This window comes from Pseudophryne corroboree, chromosome 8, assembly GCF_028390025.1.
Source record: "Pseudophryne corroboree isolate aPseCor3 chromosome 8, aPseCor3.hap2, whole genome shotgun sequence".
NCBI classification, from domain to species: Eukaryota; Metazoa; Chordata; class Amphibia; order Anura; family Myobatrachidae; genus Pseudophryne; species Pseudophryne corroboree.
In genome coordinates this window covers 191,595,392-191,617,057 of record NC_086451.1, presented here as the reverse complement: position 1 = coordinate 191,617,057, position 21,666 = coordinate 191,595,392, and the positions used below count along the sequence as shown (strand labels likewise).

The 21,666-nt window shown below is 45.0% G+C and overlaps 1 protein-coding gene across 12 annotated transcripts in view; it reads left to right on the top strand.

Moving 5' to 3' along the window:
- The window catches only part of PHKA1 (phosphorylase kinase regulatory subunit alpha 1), an 828,488-nt gene that overhangs the window by 330,273 nt on the left and 476,549 nt on the right, over positions 1–21,666 (top strand). For all 12 annotated transcript variants that reach the window (XM_063937031.1, XM_063937029.1, XM_063937030.1 and 9 more), the window contains one exon: positions 20,721–20,830. In XM_063937031.1, coding sequence (XP_063793101.1) covers positions 20,721–20,830 — 110 coding nt within the window. The remainder of the gene's footprint in view (positions 1–20,720; positions 20,831–21,666) is intronic.

Here is a 21,666-nt window from a genome sequence, read left to right as displayed (position 1 = left end):
TTGCACTGTGGTAGAGTCTGGCAGTTCTATGGACGATTTAGTAGTAGAGACCAGCATAACCAGGACCAGGAGCTGAAACAAATTTGACACGATGAACTGGCAACAGGGAGCCTGTGTGGCTGGCCTAAGTAGTGAGTTCAGGTGCTGCTCACAGCTGTGGTAACAGCTAATTACCAAGCTGCAGATACAGAGCAGAGAGTGCTGAGCGCCACCGCAGACATGGAGGAGACTGCATGGATTGTGACAGACCATTTATGAAAATCCGCAGTAATCTTATGGAGTAGAGGAAGAAAATTTACCCGGTATAAGTCAGTTAGGTCTTTAGTCAAGAGAACTCCCAAATACTTTAGCTGAGAAGGGTATTTCTCAGATTTGTGATAGGGATGCTAGGACTGAGCATGCCACTCAGGTCCTACAATCCTCTATGGTTGTATGGTCTGATACTGCTTCCTCGGGGTCCCCTGCGGTACATTCTCAGAAACGTGCACTTGCAATGCTCACGCAGGATGACACGGACACCGACTCTTAAGACGGTGACGGGGATGTGTCGAGGGGGACTGCATCACTTGCTAGGGGGGTGCAGTTGATGACTGAAGCTGTAAAGGATGTTTTACATATTTCTGACACAGCGCCTGAGCAGGTGGAGGAAGCCTTTTTTACAGCTAATAAGAAGCCCGCACCCCCCCCCCCCCCCCCTCTTCCTTCCTCACCTTCCCAGCATCCAAAGAATTAAATGCCATCTTTGAAAAAGCCTGGGAAACTCCGGAAAATAAATTTCAGATCCCTAAGAGGGTCTTTGTTGCTTTTCCCTTCCCTGAGGAAGATAGAAAGAAATGGGAGTCCCCGCCGACGCCTGTCTAAACAGGTGGTGTTGCCAGTCCCGGGATCTACCGTGTTGAAGGACCCAGCAGATCGCAAGGTGGATGCTACGCTAAAATCCATTTACACGGCTTCCGGGGCTATATTACGGCCTACTATTGCCTGTGCTTGGATTGCAAAGGCTATTGCCAGGTGGTCAATCTCTCTGCAGGAGGAATCGACTTCGATGGATAAAGGTGACAATCTATTTTTACGCCATATTCAGGATTCCAGGTAGATTCCATAAAGGACCTGGGTTCCATGGCTGCGGGGATCTCTTCCATGTCCGTCTCGGCTCGCAGGGATCTCTGGCTGCGCCACTGGGCTGCGGACTCGGAATGCAGGAAGAATGTTGAGGCCCTACCCTATACAGGTCAGGCTCTCTTTGCGGAGGCGCTGGATGCGTGGATTGCCACGGCTACCGCGTGTAAGTCTACTTTTCTCCCCTCAGCTGCACCGGCTACGAAGAAGCCTTTTACACCAGCCACATCACAGTCCTTTCGGCCCACAAGGTCTAGGAAGAACAAGCCTTCGAACACCTTCAGAGGTGGTCATGCCAAAGGAAAGAAACCTGCTCCCGCAGGTTCCCAAGCCCAGAGGCCCGCTTCTGATACCCCTAAGTCCTCTGCATGACGGTGGACAGCTAGGCCTGGAGGAAGGTAAGGTGGGGGCAAGACTCTGACAGTTCAGCCACGTCTGGGTGTTGTCTGGCCTGGACCACTGGGTCCTGGATATAGTATCCAGGGGGTACAGACTGGAGTTTCCAAGATCCCCCACCTCACCGTTTCTTCAAGTCAGGCTTGCCGGCTCTGCTGATAGACAGAACAATTCTTCTGAAGGCCGTCAGAAAATTGGTGGTGTCAGAGGTCATTGTTACAGTTCCACCTCAGCAGTGGAACAATGGTTATTATTCGAACCTTTTTGTGGTACCGAAACCGGATGGTTCGGTACCGCCTATTCTAAACTTAGTCTTTGAACCCTTATGTCAGGGAGTTCAAATTCAAGATGGAATCTCTGTGAGCTGTCATCTCGGGACTGACAGAGGGGGAGTTCCTGGTGTCGCTGGACATCAAGGATGCTTACCTCCACATTCCCATTTGGTCGCTGCATCAAGCATATCTCAGGTTTGCACTGGTGGACGATCACTATCAGTTCCAGGCGCTGTCGTTTGGCCTTTCCACGGATCTTCACCAAGGTGATGGCGGAGAAGATGGTTCTCCTCTGCAAGCAGGGGGTGAACATAATTCCATATCTGGACGATCTCCTGATCAAGGAGTCGTCCAGGGAGAGGTTGTTGCGATCCATCGCGCTCACGACACAGCTGCTCAGGAACCATGGTTGGATCCTGAACCTTCCAAAGTCTCATCTGGAGCCGACAAGGAGGCTGTCTTTCCTGGGAATGATCCTCGACACGGAAGTGCAGAGGGTTTTTCTCCCGGTGGAGAAAGCATTGGTGATTCAAACAATGGTCCGGGATGTCTTAAAGCCTCCCCGGGTATCGGTTAATCAATGTATCCACCTTCTAGGGAAGATGGTTGCCGCCTACGAGGCTCTGCAGTACGGCAGGTTTCATGCTCGACCTTTTCAGCTGGACCTATTGGACCAGTGGTCGGGCTCTCAACTACACATGCACAAGAGGATACACCTGTCTCCGAAAGCCAGGATTTCACTCCTCTGGTGGCTGTAACTTCCGCACCTTCTGGAAGGCCGAAGATTCGGAATTTTGGACTGGATCCTTTTAACCACAGATGCAAGTCTAAGAGGTTGGGGAGCAGTCGCTCTCTGAGAAACCTTTCAGGGTCGGTGGTTGAATCAAGAATCCCTTCTCCCAATAAACATCCTGGAGCTAAGGGCCGTGTACAACGCCCTTCTGCAAGCAGCACACCTTCTACAGGATCGGGCTATTTAGGTGCAGTCGGACAACGTGACCACAGTGGCCTACATAAACACACAAGGCGGAACGAAGAGCAGGGCTGCAATGTCAGAGGTGCCAAGAATCCTCCTCCTCTGGGCAGAAAGGCACGCTGTAGTGATGTCAGCAATCTTCATTCCGGGAGTAGACAACTGGGAAGCAGACTTCCTCAGCAGACACGATCTCCATCTGGGAGAGTGGGGCCTCCACCCGGAGGTGTTCGAGGATGTAACCGGTTGGTGGGGGGTTCCTCACATAGACATGATGGCCTCCCGCCTCAACTAGAAGTTGGGGAGGTACTGTTCCAGGTCAAGAGACCCTCAGGCAGTGGCAGTGGACGCACTGGTAACACCGTGGGTGTTCACGTCAGTGTATGTGTTCCCTCCACTTCCTCTGATACCAAAGATTCTTCAGCTGGTAAGAAGAACAAAGGTTCTGGCAATACTCATTGCTCCAGACTGGCCAAGGAGGGCTTGGTATGCGGATCTGCTGGATCTTCTGCTGGAAGATCCAAAGCCTTTACCTCTTCGGGAGGTTCTGCTACTGCAGGGGCCGTTCGCCTATCAGGACTTAGCACGGCTACATTTGACGGCATGGCGGTTGAGCGCCAGATCTTAGCTCTGAAAGGTATCTCGAGTGAGGTTATTCATACCCTGATTCAGGCTAGGAAGGGGGTAACGTCTAAACATTACCGCCTTATTTGGAAGAAATGTGTTTCTTGGTGTGAATCCAAGAAATTCCCTGTGGTGGAGTTTCACCTTGGATGTTTTCTCCTTTTCCTGCAAGCAGGAGTGGATATGGGCCTGAGATTAGGCTCCATCAAGGTCCAAATCTCTGCTTTGTCAATTTTCTTTCAAAAGCAATTGGCTCTCCTCCCTGAAGGTCAGACCTTTTTTAAAGGGGTTCTGCACATCCAACCTCCCTTTGTGGCACCAACGGCACCCTGAGATCTGAATGTGGTGTTCCAGTTCCTACAATCGGCTTGGTTTGAGCCTCTACTGGAGGCTGATATCAAGTTTCTCACGTGGAAGGCGGTCACTTTGTTGGCCTTGGCTTCTGCCCGACGCGTGTCAGAATTGGGGGCTTTATCTTGTAAAAGTCCTTATCTGATCTTCCATCAAGACAGGGCGGAACTTAGTACTCGTCCACAGTTCCTGCCTAAGGTTGTATCGGCTTTCCATATCAACCAACCTATTGTGGTGCCAGTGGCTACTAACTCCTCAATTGCTTTAAAGGCTTTGGATGTTGTCAGGGCTTTGAAGATCTACGTGAAGAGTACGGCTCATCATAAAAAGACTGACTCTTTTTCCTCTACGATCCCAAGAAAATTGGGTGTCCTGCTACTAAGCAGTCGATTTTGTGCTGGATCAGGTTCACTATTCAGCATGTGTATTCTACGGCAGGATTGCCGTGTCCGAAATCGGTTAAGGCCCACTCTACTCGTAAAGTGGGCTCTTCCTGGGCGGTTGCCCGGGGTGTCTTGGCTTTACAGCTTTGCCGAGCTGCTACTTGGTGTGGTTTGAACACGTTTGCTAAGTTTTACCAGTTCGATACTTTGGCCTCTGATGACCTCAAGTTTGGTCAAGCAGTGTTGCAGGAGCCTCCGCGCTCTCCCTCCCGTACTGGGAGCTTTGGTACATCCCCATGGTACTAATATGGACCCCAGCATCCTCTAGGACGTAAGAGAAAATAAGATTTTAATTACCTATCCTTTTCTCGTAGTCCGTAGAGGATGCTGGGCGCCCTCCCAGCGCTTCTTTTTCCTGCTTTGGTTTTATAGTTCAGTACTGCCTGGTTCTTATGTAATTAATGCATTATTTACTGTTTCAGTACTGTTTAAGCTTTTGCTGAGTTTTTCCGGCATGTTGGCCGGATGTGCCTGTTGTGTGAGCTGGTATGAATCTCGCCACTATCTGTGTAATTCCTTCTCTCGAAGTATGTTGTCTCCTCGGGCACAGTTTTCTAGACTGAGTCTGGTAGGAGGGGCATAGAGGGAGGAGCCAGCCCACACTATTAAACTCTTAAAGTGCCATTGGCTCCTGGTGGACCGGTCTATACCCCATGGTACTAATATGGACCGCATCATCCTCTACATACTACGAGAAAAGTATTTATCAGTAGGTAATTAAAATCATATTTTTGCTGTGTATTAAAGTCACCTCATGCCACTTTAATTCTCTGTTTGTGTCCTGTATTTACTGCCACATAAATCAAGGGGTTATTTGCAGGTTTTGTATTTGTATGGCTATATTGTACTGTTACGCTCTAAGGCTACATTCCCTATAATGTCTGCCACACGCGCCGGGAAATCCGCGGACGCTTCTGCATCATGCAGTGCTTGCACAAAGGATTTACCTGAGGGGAAAGTTTTAGCTGATGGTTCAAGTACTGGGAGATGTACATCTCCCAGTCAGCCGCAGCACCAGTGGCCAATCAGGAACCACCTTGGGCAACGTTCTCAAGTATGCTGAACACGCTTGTGACATGTCTTACGCCCCAGTGGGGCCTCCTGTGCCATTGCAGCCACATATTGTCACTGTAGTTAATCCGCCCTGGGTGGACACTGTCTACCCAGATACAACAATTAAATCAATCTTTGGTTTGACAAAAGTCTACCCCATGCCACTCTGGGGTCAAGGGGTCATCTAACCGGCCCGCTTCCTCCTCACAATCCACTATTTCAGAATTCTTCTGATGAGGATGGGGTTTATACTGATCCTTCAGACAGTGATACAGTTGCTTCTGACAAGAAACCTACAACTCAGGTTGATGTTCCTGACCTAGTGGAGGCTATTAAGCTGATTCTACAAATTGATTATGAGTTAGATCCCACTGCTGCATCTAAGAAACCTGATAAATTCAATCGTCAGAAGGTTACTAAAGTAGTCTTACCACATTCTGAACATTTATAGTCTTACCACATTCTGAACATTTAATTGACATACAGAGAGAAAGGTTTTACCACCTAAATGCGCTGTCCAATAGAATTACCCAACATAAACCTAAATGGGAGTCCCCCAGCAGTGAGGGGTGAATGTTCAATGTCGTGGATGGGGTAGATTAAATGTTCATGTGTATTTCTTCTCAAATCCACTGACGGAATATTTCTATCGGGAGAGTCCTCCACGCAGGTATGCTTAATCTTGAGGTGATGTCAGATCCTCTCAGCGATCACCATACAGGGCCCACCTGAAGGATGAGTCCTCAATGTGTCGCGGGTTTGTGAAAAATAAAATAGAAAGACCATATAGTGTAATACGTTCTGATATGTCATGGGCAGAAATCGTTAATAATTGCCCTTCACCTGGTCAATATAATGCCACACACCTTCTACAAATAGTGACACCCAAGCAATGGTGCAAGAAAGCGGTAGGGTTAAATCAATTACCAGAGTGAACAATAAGTGGGCATAGATCTCCTCTCTTCACATTAATCACAAGTGGTTGCCCTTCTCCCACTAATAACACCCAAACAATGGTGCAGTAAAACGTTAGAATTGAATCAATTACCAGAATAAACGGTAAGTAAACATAAATCTCCTCTCTTCACAGTTGTCACGGGTGGTCGCCCTTCAAGTAGGTATATCCCAATATGCGGTGAATTTATGCAAAAAGAATTTTTATAGAAACCACATAGCGTAATACGTTTGAATAATCACACACTAAAACAAGCAAATGTACAATGATCAACCATGAAATGCTGAATGGTCAAGCCATAAAAATTCCCAAAAGGGCAAGAATGTAAAAAATATGACAAACTTTTCTTTAAAAAAACTTATGGGGTAGCCTAGATGGCAGTAGAATTCACTCAATTACCAGAAATGCAGAGTAAGTGTGCTCAAATACTCTGGAGGTGTGAGGGATGGTATGTTGCCAGTCGGCGCTCCGGAATCGCTCCCTGGACTCCTCACCTCATCTGATAGCTGAAGAACGTTCTGTCAACACTGCTGCCCCTTCACCAACGCGTTTCGACTTGCAGTCTTTCTCAAGGTGAAGGTGTAAGGTAAGTGCTGTGTTTATATAGCACAAAGGTCCCAGTCCTTCCCACAAGGGGGCGGGGACCGGAAGTTAATTATAAAACATTCAAAGAGGTATTTGTTATAATGCTAAGCATAAATGATATATATAATACAATGGCAAATGAATAAAACATTTCTTTTTTTTTTTTTTAACAGCTCAATGTGGGGAAAGTCCCGATATAAATGTATAAAACTTTAATTCCTAACTTGCGTTCCAACCCCTTGGAGCGCAAGTTACTTCCGGCGGAAATCCGGTCCGGCCCTTATAGGGTGATCATAGTCTTAGATGTCCGTACTATATGAGGCTGGAGCCGTACGTAGGGGACCTACGTCACTCCCTGGTGACAGGAAGGAGCAGAGGGGGGAACGTCCTGTACCTCCCACCGTCCGCGCCAGGTCCGGAAACGCTGTGCGTTCCAAAGTCCGGAAGTCAGTGCCAGCTCTCCGTCCTCGTGAAGAGAAGACGGGGACGGGGGGGCGTGGCTAGAGTCCGGCTTCTGCAGTATACAATGCGCTTTAAAGTAACAGGCTGCCTACCTTCCAGACACCCATTGATGTATAGGGCAAAAACCCATACAGGTGCCAGGAAATAAAAACTGACATATGGTTATGGAGCTGGTGGCCCATAAATACATGCAATCAATCTGTTACTAGGAGTGAATTTGTGTTTTCCCTGGGAATGATTCTAAGGGATGGTAGGAGATAAAATATAATATGTACCCTGAACAAGATTTCTAGTGAGGACAGGATGAGAGAGAAGGGATGATAAGGTTATAGGAACCATTTCATCTCAAAATCCAAATTAAGGCCCCTAGGGACCAGGGTGCTTAGATTAAAGATGGTTTCCATTTCCTTTCGTGCCAGTCTCTCTTCAGTGTAATTTTTTCTCCAGTTATTTTGAATGGAATGAATTCCACAAAAAGAGACTAAATGAGCAATATTGCATTGATGTTCATGCTTGAAATGGGCTGACAGTCCATGTGTGATGAGTCCCTTCTTAATGTTACGCAGATGTTCGCTTGTTCGTTCCTTAAGTTTGCGTGTAGTCCTGCCAACGTATTGTTTTTTACAGATACATTCTAGTAGATAAACTACATTTTTGCTGTCACAGGTGATAAAGTCATTGATAGGAAATTCTTTAAAGTTGGCAGTGGAAATGTACTTTATAGTCGCAGCATTGGTACCCTTACAGTTTCTACACATTTGACAGGACCCGCAACGATAAAAGCCTTTTGATTTAATGGGATTCTTCCTTTTCCTTGTATCCAACATACTGGAGACCACCTTAGATCGTATGTTGTCTGCTCTCCGATAGACACACCTCGGTTTTTCGGTAATATACTCTCGCAAAATGGGGTCTTGTAACAGTACATTCCAATGTTTTCTTATGATGGATTCAAGATCTTTGTATTGGCTGTTAAATTTGGTGATAAACGTGACCCCGGGTTTCCCTTTGCTTGGCTTTGTCTTTTTACTGGTATCACTGATGGCGGTGTCAATGTCGGTAGTGATCATATCCTCCCTATTCTCGTTCTCATATTGTGAAAAGGTATCCGCCACGTTATTTTCTTTGTACCCCTTATTCAGAAAGTGTTTCTTAAGGGTAGATCCTTGTAGGCGGTAGTCCTCTATCCTAGAGCAGTTCTTTCGGACTCTGTAGAACTGACTCTTAGGTACCGATGTCAACCAGTTTGGATGGTGGTTACTGGAAAAGGGTATAAAAGAGTTGCAATCCGTGGGTTTGACGTATGTTCTGGTCTCCAATTTTCCATCCTGGATGAAGATAGTGAGATCCAGAAAATTGATTTGTTCTTGATTATGAACAAATGTAAGTTTGATGTTTTTATTATTGGAATTAAGATGTTCACAGAAATGGTCTAACGAATTGTGATCGCCTCTCCAAATGAAGAGGATATCATCAATGTATCTCACCCATAGTACCAGGCTTGCCCCCATGTTATGGCCCCCGAAGACAGATTCTTCTTCCCAGTGGGCCATAAACAAATTGGCATAACTGGGGGCAAACCTGGTACCCATGGCAGTCCCATGTTGTTGTAGATAAAATGTGTCATCAAAACTAAAAAAATTATTCGTGAGTATTAGTTCAATTCCCTCCAAAATGAAGGTTTTTAAATCCTCATTGAGGTTTTCTCGATTCAAGAAAAAAGATGTGGCCTCGATCCCATGTTTATGGTCAATGACCGTATAGAGAGAGGTCACATCCGCAGTGACTAAAATGAAATCTGTATTCCATGGTACCTTACTCAATTGTAGGATTACTGAAGTGGAGTCCTTTAGGTGAGAGGGGGTTTTCTGAACAAGGGGTTGCAGCAGATGGTCAATATACTGGGAGAGGTTAGAGGTCAGAGAGTCTGTACCGGCAATTATAGGTCTCCCTGGTGGGTGTTCTTCATCCTTGTGAATTTTTGGAAGAGTATACATCACCGGGATGGATGGATGTGTAATGTCCATATATTTCCGTTCGCTTTCCGTTATAACCTTCCTCCGTTCGTATTTCTCCAGTAGGAGGGTCAGTTTCTTTTTTATTCCTTCAGTGGGGTTCCCCCGTAATCTTTTGTACGTCTTCCCATCATTCAGCTGTCTTTCAATTTCCATTTTATATTCATCCACATTTTGTATGACCACAGATCCGCCCTTATCTGCTGGTTTTATAACGATAAGTTTATTGTTACGCAAATACTTGATGGCTTTTCTTTCCTTGTAGTTAAGATTCTGTTTGTCTACGTCTTTGAATGGTGTATTCTCAATTTCATCCTTGACGATTTTTTCGAAGGTTTCAATGAAACACCCTTTCTTATGCATTGGAAAGAAGTGTGACTTTGGTTTGAATTGGGTGGGATTAATGTTTTGGATTGGATTGTTGTTCATGGAAAAAAATTTTCAAAGTGAGCTTCCTAACGAATTTCTGGAGGTCCACATATGCCTCAAAGCGATCCATCTGGCTTGACGGTGCATATTTTAGTCCTTTTTTGAGTACATTCTCTTCATCTTTCGTTAGTGTGTGATGACTCAAATTGAATATTTTAATATGGTCCAAGTGTTCCTCTTCCACTGAGGTCCTCAAATTGATATTTTCTTTCTGGAGAGCAATTCTATTTCGTTTTTCTCTTCTTTTTTTGGTCTTATACATTTTGCGGTGAATTTTACGTGAATTTAATCCCCTTGTTCCTCGTTTTTCATGTTTCTTAATTCTTTTTACCTTCTTCCCCTTCGTGGCCTGTCCTGATCTAAAAAAACTTCCTCATTTTCTTGTTGTTCTTTCCAGGATACTGAATTTCTTGGTTTCCGAGGGGGGGTCCTTCTACTTGATGGCCCGGGATTTGGTTCCTTATTCTGGGTGATTGATCTAAATGTTCGTCTATCGTGTGGGTCTCTCCCTCGGATAGGGGAGTAAACTTTTCGGGGGTATCTATCTCTCCCGATATTCTGTTTCCAGGAATTCCTCCATTGAGGGAATTTTTGTTCTCTATGGATTTCCGGGTCATATCTTTCCCTTCTAGGTGGACTTCTCCATGAATATTCCGCCCTTGGGTTATAAGTTTTCCTCCCTAAGTCCCGAGGTCTTCTATAGGGAATATCTAAGCCCTGGGTTCTAGGTTTGAAGAAATTTCTTTCCTTTCTCGTGATGAGATGTTTTTTCCCTTCCTTAAAATCCATTAGGTCACGGGTGTATTTTTTCTTCTTTTTTTGCATCAGTTCTTTTTCGTTGAGGGCTACCTTCTCAATGATCTCTTTCTCTATTTCTTTGAAATCTTGTAGGTCTTGAAAGGGTTCTACTGTTACTTTCAGGGAATCTATTTCGGTTTCCAAATCCTTAAGTTCCTTCCCTCTTTCTCTTACAATAAGTTTCATGAGGGAGATAGAACAGAAATCAATGATGCGTAGCCATTCTTTTTCAAAGGTGGGGGATTTGTTAGTAAAAGACGGTAATTTATCTATTCTCAGACCTCGTGGGATAATATCTTCCGCTATATATCTTTCCAAAGACAGAATCTCCCACCATATTCTGCCTTCTTTAAGCAAGGCATTCTCTAATTTGAACATAATCTCCTCTAAATCTTCGTCTATAACATCTGTAGAAGTACATCTTTCAGAGAAGATTTCATCAAATCTCTCTTTTCTGACATCTCTGTGGGCAAACATAATAGGGCGGCAGTGGGTTTGATCCTCGAGTGACTAGAAAATATTGTGGGGTAGGAGATTGGAAAAAATCCTGCCGCGCCCTCTGAACTGCTGCAAAAGGTAGGTAAATTAGAGATGTCACACTATCTCTAGAATCACAAAAAATACAGAGAGAAAGGTTTTACCACCTAAATGCGCTGTCCAATAGAATTACCCAACATAAACCTAAATGGGAGTCCCCCAGCAGTGAGGGGTGAATGTTCAATGTCGTGGATGGGGTAGATTAAATGTTCATGTGTATTTCTTCTCAAATCCACTGACGGAATATTTCTATCGGGAGAGTCCTCCACGCAGGTATGCTTAATCTTGAGGTGATGTCAGATCCTCTCAGCGATCACCATACAGGGCCCACCTGAAGGATGAGTCCTCAGTGTGTCGCGGGTTTGTGAAAAATAAAATAGAAAGACCATATAGTGTAATACGTTCTGATATGTCATGGGCAGAAATCGTTAATAATTGCCCTTCACCTGGTCAATATAATGCCACACACCTTCTACAAATAGTGACACCCAAGCAATGGTGCAAGAAAGCGGTAGGGTTAAATCAATTACCAGAGTGAACAATAAGTGGGCATAGATCTCCTCTCTTCACATTAATCACAAGTGGTTGCCCTTCTCCCACTAATAACACCCAAACAATGGTGCAGTAAAACGTTAGAATTGAATCAATTACCAGAATAAACGGTAAGTAAACATAAATCTCCTCTCTTCACAGTTGTCACGGGTGGTCGCCCTTCAAGTAGGTATATCCCGATATGCGGTGAATTTATGCAAAAAGAATTTTTATAGAAACCACATAGCGTAATACGTTTTAATAATCACACACTAAAACAAGCAAATGTACAATGATCAACCATGAAATGCTGAATGGTCAAGCCATAAAAATTCCCAAAAGGGCAAGAATGTAAAAAATATGACAAACTTTTCTTTAAAAAAACTTATGGGGTAGCCTAGATGGCAGTAGAATTCACCCAATTACCAGAAATGCAGAGTAAGGGCGGATCTGTGGTCATACAAAATGTGGATGAATATAAAATGGAAATTGAAAGACAGCTGAATGATGGGAAGACGTACAAAAGATTACGGGGGAACCCCACTGAAGGAATAAAAAAGAAACTGACCCTCCTACTGGAGAAATACGAACGGAGGAAGGTTATAACGGAAAGCGAACGGAAATATATGGACATTACACATCCATCCATCCCGGTGATGTATACTCTTCCAAAAATTCACAAGGATGAAGAACACCCACCAGGGAGACCTATAATTGCCGGTACAGACTCTCTGACCTCTAACCTCTCCCAGTATATTGACCATCTGCTGCAACCCCTTGTTCAGAAAACCCCCTCTCACCTAAAGGACTCCACTTCAGTAATCCTACAATTGAGTAAGGTACCATGGAATACAGATTTCATTTTAGTCACTGCGGATGTGACCTCTCTCTATACGGTCATTGACCATAAACATGGGATCGAGGCCACATCTTTTTTCTTGAATCGAGAAAACCTCAATGAGGATTTAAAAACCTTCATTTTGGAGGGAATTGAACTAATACTCACGAATAATTTTTTTGGTTTTGATGACACATTTTATCTACAACAACATGGGACTGCCATGGGTACCAGGTTTGCCCCCAGTTATGCCAATTTGTTTATGGCCCACTGGGAAGAAGAATCTGTCTTCGGGGGCCATAACATGGGGGCAAGCCTGGTACTATGGGTGAGATACATTGATGATATCCTCTTCATTTGGAGAGGCGATCACAATTCGTTAGACCATTTCTGTGAACATCTTAATTCCAATAATAAAAACATCAAACTTACATTTGTTCATAATCAAGAACAAATCAATTTTCTGGATCTCACTATCTTCATCCAGGATGGAAAATTGGAGACCAGAACATACGTCAAACCCACGGATTGCAACTCTTTTATACCCTTTTCCAGTAACCACCATCCAAACTGGTTGACATCGGTACCTAAGAGTCAGTTCTACAGAGTCCGAAAGAACTGCTCTAGGATAGAGGACTACCGCCTACAAGGATCTACCCTTAAGAAACACTTTCTGAATAAGGGGTACAAAGAAAATAACGTGGCGGATACCTTTTCACAATATGAGAACGAGAATAGGGAGGATATGATCACTACCGACATTGACACCGCCATCAGTAATACCAGTAAAAAGACAAAGCCAAGCAAAGGGAAACCCGGGGTCACGTTTATCACCAAATTTAACAGCCAATACAAAGATCTTGAATCCATCATAAGAAAACATTGGAATGTACTGTTACAAGACCCCATTTTGCGAGAGTATATTACCGAAAAACCGAGGTTTGTCTATCGGAGAGCAGACAACATACGATCTAAGGTGGTCTCCAGTATGTTGGATACAAGGAAAAGGAAGAATCCCATTAAATCAAAAGGCTTTTATCGTTGCGGGTCCTGTCAAATGTGTAGAAACTGTAAGGGTACCAATGCTGCGACTATAAAGTACATTTCCACTGCCAACTTTAAAGAATTTCCTATCAATGACTTTATCACCTGTGACAGCAAAAATGTAGTTTATCTACTAGAATGTATCTGTAAAAAACAATACATTGGCAGGACTACACGCAAACTTAAGGAACGAACAAGCGAACATCTGCGTAACATTAAGAAGGGACTCATCACACATGGACTGTCAGCCCATTTCAAGCATGAACATCAATGCAATATTGCTCATTTAGTCTCTTTTTGTGGAATTCATTCCATTCAAAATAACTGGAGAAAAAATTACACTGAAGAGAGACTGGCACGAAAGGAAATGGAAACCATCTTTAATCTAAGCACCCTGGTCCCTAGGGGCCTTAATTTGGATTTTGAGATGAAATGGTTCCTATAACCTTATCATCCCTTCTCTCTCCTCCTGTCCTCACTAGAAATCTTGTTCAGGGTACATATTAGATTTTATCTCCTACCATCCCTTAGAATCATTCCCAGGGAAAACACAAATTCACTCCTAGTAACAGATTGATTGCATGTATTTATGGGCCACCAGCTCCATAACCATATGTCAGGTTTTATTTCCTGGCACCTGTATGGGTTTTTGCCCTATACATCAATGGGCGTCTGGAAGGTAGGCAGCCTGTTACTTTAAAGCGCATTGTATACTGCAGAAGCCGGACTCTAGCCACGCCCCCCCCCCCCCCCCCCCCTCCCCGTCTTCTCTTCACGAGGACGGAGAGCTGGCACTGACTTCCGGACTTTGGAACGCACAGCGTTTCCGGACCTGGCGCGGACGGTGGGAGGTACAGGACGTTCCCCCCTCTGCTCCTTCCTGTCACCAGGGAGTGACGTAGGTCCCCTACGTACGGCTCCAGCCTCATATAGTACGGACATCTAAGACTATGATCACCCTATAAGGGCCGGACCGGATTTCCGCCGGAAGTAACTTGCGCTCCAAGGGGTTGGAACGCAAGTTAGGAATTAAAGTTTTATACATTTATATCGGGACTTTCCCCACATTGAGCTGTTAAAAAAAAAAAAAAGAAATGTTTTATTCATTTGCCATTGTATTATATATATCATTTATGCTTAGCATTATAACAAATACCTCTTTGAATGTTTTATAATTAACTTCCGGTCCCCGCCCCCTTGTGGGAAGGACTGGGACCTTTGTGCTATATAAACACAGCACTTACCTTACACCTTCACCTTGAGAAAGACTGCAAGTCGAAACGCGTTGGTGAAGGGGCAGCAGTGTTGACAGAACGTTCTTCAGCTATCAGATGAGGTGAGGAGTCCAGGGAGCGATTCCGGAGCGCCGACTGGCAACATACCATCCCTCACACCTCCAGAGTATTTGAGCACACTTACTCTGCATTTCTGGTAATTGAGTGAATTCTACTGCCATCTAGGCTACCCCATAAGTTTTTTTAAAGAAAAGTTTGTCATATTTTTTACATTCTTGCCCTTTTGGGAATTTTTATGGCTTGACCATTCAGCATTTCATGGTTGATCATTGTACATTTGCTTGTTTTAGTGTGTGATTATTCAAACGTATTACGCTATGTGGTTTCTATAAAAATTCTTTTTGCATAAATTCACCGCATATCGGGATATACCTACTTGAAGGGCGACCACCCGTGACAACTGTGAAGAGAGGAGATTTATGTTTACTTACCGTTTATTCTGGTAATTGATTCAATTCTAACGTTTTACTGCACCATTGTTTGGGTGTTATTAGTGGGAGAAGGGCAACCACTTGTGATTAATGTGAAGAGAGGAGATCTATGCCCACTTATTGTTCACTCTGGTAATTGATTTAACCCTACCGCTTTCTTGCACCATTGCTTGGGTGTCACTATTTGTAGAAGGTGTGTGGCATTATATTGACCAGGTGAAGGGCAATTATTAACGATTTCTGCCCATGACATATCAGAACGTATTACACTATATGGTCTTTCTATTTTATTTTTCACAAACCCGCGACACACTGAGGACTCATCCTTCAGGTGGGCCCTGTATGGTGATCGCTGAGAGGATCTGACATCACCTCAAGATTAAGCATACCTGCGTGGAGGACTCTCCCGATAGAAATATTCCGTCAGTGGATTTGAGAAGAAATACACATGAACATTTAATCTACCCCATCCACGACATTGAACATTCACCCCTCACTGCTGGGGGACTCCCATTTAGGTTTATGTTGGGTAATTCTATTGGACAGCGCATTTAGGTGGTAAAACCTTTCTCTCTGTATTTTTTGTGATTCTAGAGATAGTGTGACATCTCTAATTTACCTACCTTTTGCAGCAGTTCAGAGGGCGCGGCAGGATTTTTTCCAATCTCCTACCCCACAATATTTAATTGACATACGTCAGGAATCCTGGTCGTCTCCAAGAAAGAAATTCTCCATATCTGAAAAGATGCTACTGTAGCTCGTTATCCTATCCCTGCGGAGTTGAGTAACAAGTGGGAAACTCCAACGCCGGTGGACTCTTATGTCGCCCGTCTTGTGGTGTCATCTACTCTCCCTGTCACCACTGTCACCTCACTGAAGAAACCGACGGATAAGCGTGTGGAGGGATGCCTGAAGTCTATTTACTCCCTTACCAGTGCTGTACATAGACCCACTATAGCATCCTCCTGGGCCGCGAAAGGAATTGAAGCATGGGTTCAGGCATTAGAGCATGAGCTGCCTCAGGATATTTCTGACACTGCCAGACAATATCTGTCTCATATTACCACAGCCTCCCACTATATTCAGGAGGCGTCCTTTGAGGCAGTGTAATGGCAGCCAAGGCGTCTACTACGTCTATACTGGTTTGCCGAATTCTGTTGTTGAGGTCCTGGAAGGTGGACCTGGACTCCAAAAAGACCTTGGAGGTGCTCCCTTTTAAGAGAGACATCCTATTTGGGGAGTATCTGAATAAGATTGTGACTGACTTGGTGACTGCTAAGACTGCGTTTCTACCAAGTACTAATCCTTCTGCACCGAAGGCAAAGAGTACCACTTTGTGTTCCTTTCCACCTGCAGGGAAAGCAAAAGGTCAGGCATACCCGAGACAGGTTCGTGCTTCCAAAACCACTAAGGCCAAACCTAAACAATCCTGGGCCGCCCATCAGCCTGCTTCCAAACAAGACAAGCTTGCTGCTTGACGGGGCGGGCCTCCCCCTGGGGTACCCCAGGGTGGGAGGCCGACTTTTGCAGTTCTCCCAGGCCTGGTTAAAGACCACTTTGGTCACCTGGGTGCGGGAAGTTGTCTCTCACGGGTACACAGTCTCTTTCAAGAGACGTTCCCACTCGCCAGTTCTGCTCAATGGTTATCCCTTCCATTGAAAGCGCAAGCTCTATACTTGGTTGTGCGATCCCTCCTGGACACAGGAGTGGTAGTGCCGGTACCACTGTCCCAGAGAGGCAGGGGATACTATTCAACCCTGTTTCTAGTTCCGAAACCCAAAGGGTCCTTCTGGCCTATACTCAACCTCAAATCATTGAACAAATTTGTGAGTGTGTCCAAATTCCGTATAGAAACGCTGCGCTCTATTGTACTGGCCATGGAACCCAAAGACTATATGGTATCCCTGGACATACAGGATGCTTACCTACATATACCAATTGCCATATCGCATCTACAATATCTGTGATTTGGTATTGGCAACCTACATTTTCAATTCCAGGGTCTTCCATTTGGACTGGCCATGGCTCCTCGTATCTTCACCAAGGTCATGGCTGTGATGACGGCCCTTCTCCGCCGTCAGGGAATCAGGATACTGTCTTATCTGGATGAATTGCTGATCCTGGCGACCTCCCAAGATGTTCTCCTCCGTCATCTGGCACTGATGGTACAATTCCTACAAGCCCACGGGTGGCTCATTAACTGTAAAAAGTCCTCGCTGGTCCCTGCTCGGAGCATGGTGCACCTGGGGGCACTGCTGGACACACTCATCCAAAGACTGTTTCTGTCTCCAGAGAAAGTCATGAAACTTCAGGACAGGATCAGATACTTCCTTTCTCGCCCAAGAGTGTTGATACACTCAGCGATGCAAGTACTAGGCCTCATGGTGTTGGCTTTCGACATGGTAGAGTACGCTCAATTTCATTCCCGCCCTCTGCAGAGGTTAATCCTTTCAAAATGGGACAGCCTGCCTCATCGGATCAGGTCTCAAATGATCTCCTTGACTCCGGAGGTTCATCTGTCACTGAGCTGGTGGCTACAGGACCAAGAGTTGAGCAGGGGCCGACCCTTCTGGATCCCCAACTGGGTCCTACTGACTATGGACGCCAGTCTGCGGGGTTGGGGTGCGGTGCTAGAGCAACACTCTCTCCAGGGTCGGTGGACCAAGGAGGAATCTCTCCTCCCGATAAACATTCTGGAATTGCGGACAGTGTTCAATGCTTTGAGTCTGGCCCTGCCTCTGGTATGGAACAGGCCTGTTCAAGTACATTCAGACCGTCACCACGGTGGCATACATAAATCATCAAGGCGGCACTCGAAGCCACATGGCAATGATGGAAGTGTCAAAAATCCTTCGTTGGGCGGAACGCCGTCTACCAGCAATATCAGCAGTGTTCATTCCTGGAGTCCTCAACTGGGAAGTGGATTTCCTCAGTCGTCAGGATGTACACGCCGGAGAGTGGAGTCTTCATCTGGAAGTCTTTCAACTCTTAGTGGACACGTGGGGCCTACCAGATGTAGTCCTGATGGCGTCTCGGCACAATCACAAGTTTCCGGTCTTCAGATCAAGGAAACGGGATCCTCAAACAGCGTTCATGGACGCACTGGCAATTCCATGGAACTTTCAGCTGTCATACGTGTTCCCTCCAGTGTCGCTTCTACCCAGGGTTCTACGGAAGTTCAAGCAAGAAGGAGGTATACTACTTCTAGTCGCTCCAGCGTGGCCCAGACTGCATTGGTTCTCAGACCTGCAGGGTCTATCAATCAAGCGTCCTCTTCTACTTCCTCAACGCCCAGACTTCCTCGTTCAGGTCCCTTGTGTCTAACCGGACCTGGCCAGACTGGCTTTTACGGCGTGGCTCTTGAAGCTTCACTCCTGAGGGCCAAAGGATTCTCCGAGGTGGTTATCCAAACTATGCTGAAGGCCCGCAAACCGGCTTCTGCACAGATTTTATTACAGGGTCTGGAATTCTTACTTCACCTGGTTTTCTGCTAAGAATTACGATGCATACAATTTTAGAACTCCCAGACTTTTAGCTATTCTGCAACAAGGCCTAGACTTAGGCCTTCATTTGGCCTCCCTCTAGGTTCATATTTCTGTCTTGTCGGTGTGGTTTCAGAGAAAAATTGCGTCTATTCCTGATGTTAATACTGCAACTCAGGGCGTTTTACGAATTCAGCCTCCCTATGTCCCTTCTGTGGCTCCATAGGATCTATCTGTTGTCTTGAATGCCCTACAAGAGTCTCCATTTGAACCTCTTGAGTCTGTGGACCTTAAATATCTTACACTTAAGGTTGTGTTTCTGCTGGCTATTGCCTCTGCTAGGAGGGTGTCGGACTTAGGAGCTTTGTCCTGTCGGCCGTCCTTTCTGATTTTTCACCGTGACCGGGCAGTTCTTACGAATTCGCCCTGGTTATTTGCCTAAGGTGGTGTCAACTTTTCACCTTAACGAAGAGATGGTGGTTCAGGCTTTTATCTCTTCTGGTTTGTCCTCCAAAGAGCGGCCTTTGGATGTGGTACGGGCTCTCTGTATTTTTTTGGAGAGTACTGCCTCTCTCTGGAGGTCCGATACTCTTTTTGTACTTTTTGGTTTTCACAAACGTGGCTGGCCTGCAAATAAGCAAACCTTGGCCAGATGGATTAGAATGGTGATTGTACAAGCATATGCACAGGCTGGCCTTCCAGCTCCTGCTGCTATCAAAGCCCATTCTGCTCGATCTGTTGGAGTTTCTTGGGCGGCCCGCTAGGCGCGTCCGCTGAACATGTTCACTGAGGACGTGGTCCTCGGTGAATATGTTCATTAGGTTTTATGCCTTTGATACTTCCGCCTCCCAGGATGCTTCCTTTTGATGCCGGGTTCTTGTGTCCGCTACGGTGCGTCCCCTCCCATGAGGAACTGCTTTAGGCTATACAATGCATCCTGGGAACAGTCAAAGCTTTAGCCTTTTGGTGCCTCTGGATCGAGATCCAACTCTACACCCTGATGTATTCCCTGTGGAACATAGTGTACCCCGCTGCAGAAAAGGAGATTTATGGTAGACAAACCATAGTTAAATCTCTTTCTGCGAGGTACACTGGGTTCCACAGGGCGCCCACCCTGACACACTTAGCTTCTTTGGTTTTGTATGGCATTAGCCGCTGGTCCCTTCTCCTGTCATGAGAATGTGGTTCTATGTGACTAACATCTGCCTTCTCTTTTACATGCTACTGCATTGGACTTGTTAACGAAACTGAGCTCCAGTGGCAGGGTTATAGAGGAGGTGGTGCAATGCATTCTGGGAACAGTCAGAGCTTTAGCCTGTTGGTGCTACTGGATCAAGATCCAACTCTACACCCCTATGTATTCCCTGTGGAACCCAGTGTACCTCGCTGAAAGAGATTTAACTATGGTAAGTCTACCATAAATCTCCTTTTCAAATCTGTTTGCAGCAATAAACTTTTCAGTAAATTCTGATGTTGTTTGACATGTTACACGATTCAAGATGGCCGATTTCAAGATGGTGCCCATGTTCAGTACATACCCTAAAAGATAGCCCACCTCTCCCATACCTTACTGGAGTATTCAGTTTTCCCATTTCCTGCACAGTTTTTGATACAAAAGGATGTACTGCGACTTCTGAATCACCCTGTATTCACCCAAGCCAGAGCCCACTGGGGTGTTCCTGGGAATCTTCTTGTCTTCTCACAGCATTGGTCATAAACCTTGGGGTGAGCAGTATTTGTCCTTTGTATATATGCATTTATATTTGTATTTATTGTGGGCGGTTTTATAGGCCCAAATGTAACAGGCTCCCATTTGCTGCTCCTGGTGCTATTCTGATATCGCTGCCAGATTTAAAGCGCTAATTAGTTTTAAGCCAAGACCAGGTTGATTTTGCTTTAACACGGTTTGTCACTTTAAATCTAGCGGCTATATCGCTCGCTGAAATCGTACTGGGACCATCAGTTCAGAGCTTATTACTTTTGCGCTATATAGTATTTTGCTGTTAGACAGATAATTGTTTTTTTTGCGCTCTTTACATGTAATTTGCAGTGATATCCTTTTTAATGTAGTTTTTGTTTCAATACAGGACGTAATAAAAAGATGAAACTCACTGGAAGACCCTACAGAAATATGGGTGTCTTGGGGACCTCCAAACTGTATAGTATTCGCCAGAACATATTTGTTTTCACTCCACAGGTATGTAAATGGACTTACCTCTTGGAAACATCTGTTTAGCAATATTTTATTTTAATGAAATTACGTTTTTAGAAAGATTAAGCATGGAAGATCTTGTTTCTAATTCTAGAAATGCAAGGAAGAAAAAGAAAACACACTAATGCTTGCTCCCTGGAGGACCTATTTATTAAACAATATTTGCTAGATATTCCCCAAAATATGTTTTTGTTGGATAACCACAAATATTAAGGATCCCCCAAATGTATTAAGAAGGGACTGTAGCTGATATAGCTGATGTCTATTGCAGTCTGTCCATTTCCAACAGCAATCGCAGCCCTTATAGGTTTCTATAGGTGTGAGAAGCTGTCAGATTTACCAAGTGGAGCTTGGACCCGACAGGATAACACCTTTTCCAGATGGTGTTATCTTATAGTAGCCTATCTACTACTATTTAGCAGTGTGACTGGTGCGTCAGTTTTCACTGTAGGTTCACGGGGCGTGTGGTTACACTAATAGCGTCTGTATCCACTCAGCGTTTGCTAACGTATTTGATCGATCCTGGAAGCGGGGTAAAGTCTCCCTGTATCGCGCTCTCCTGAGCCGGGTGATACAGCACTAAGTCTCTATCTACCTTTGAGTTCGAATTGTTGGATAAGTGCCTGATGCATATGAGTTTGATATTTATTGCTGCTGTTTTCTCACGCTGTGCGACTGAATAGGTTAAAAACTCCAATATAAGGTAATGCAGTAATATGTTCTCCTACATACTTGAAATGTATTCCATGGAAATGGAATTCCAATTATCCCAGTGGTTCTCAACCTCGGTCCTCAAGTACCCCCAACAGTTCATGTTTCTC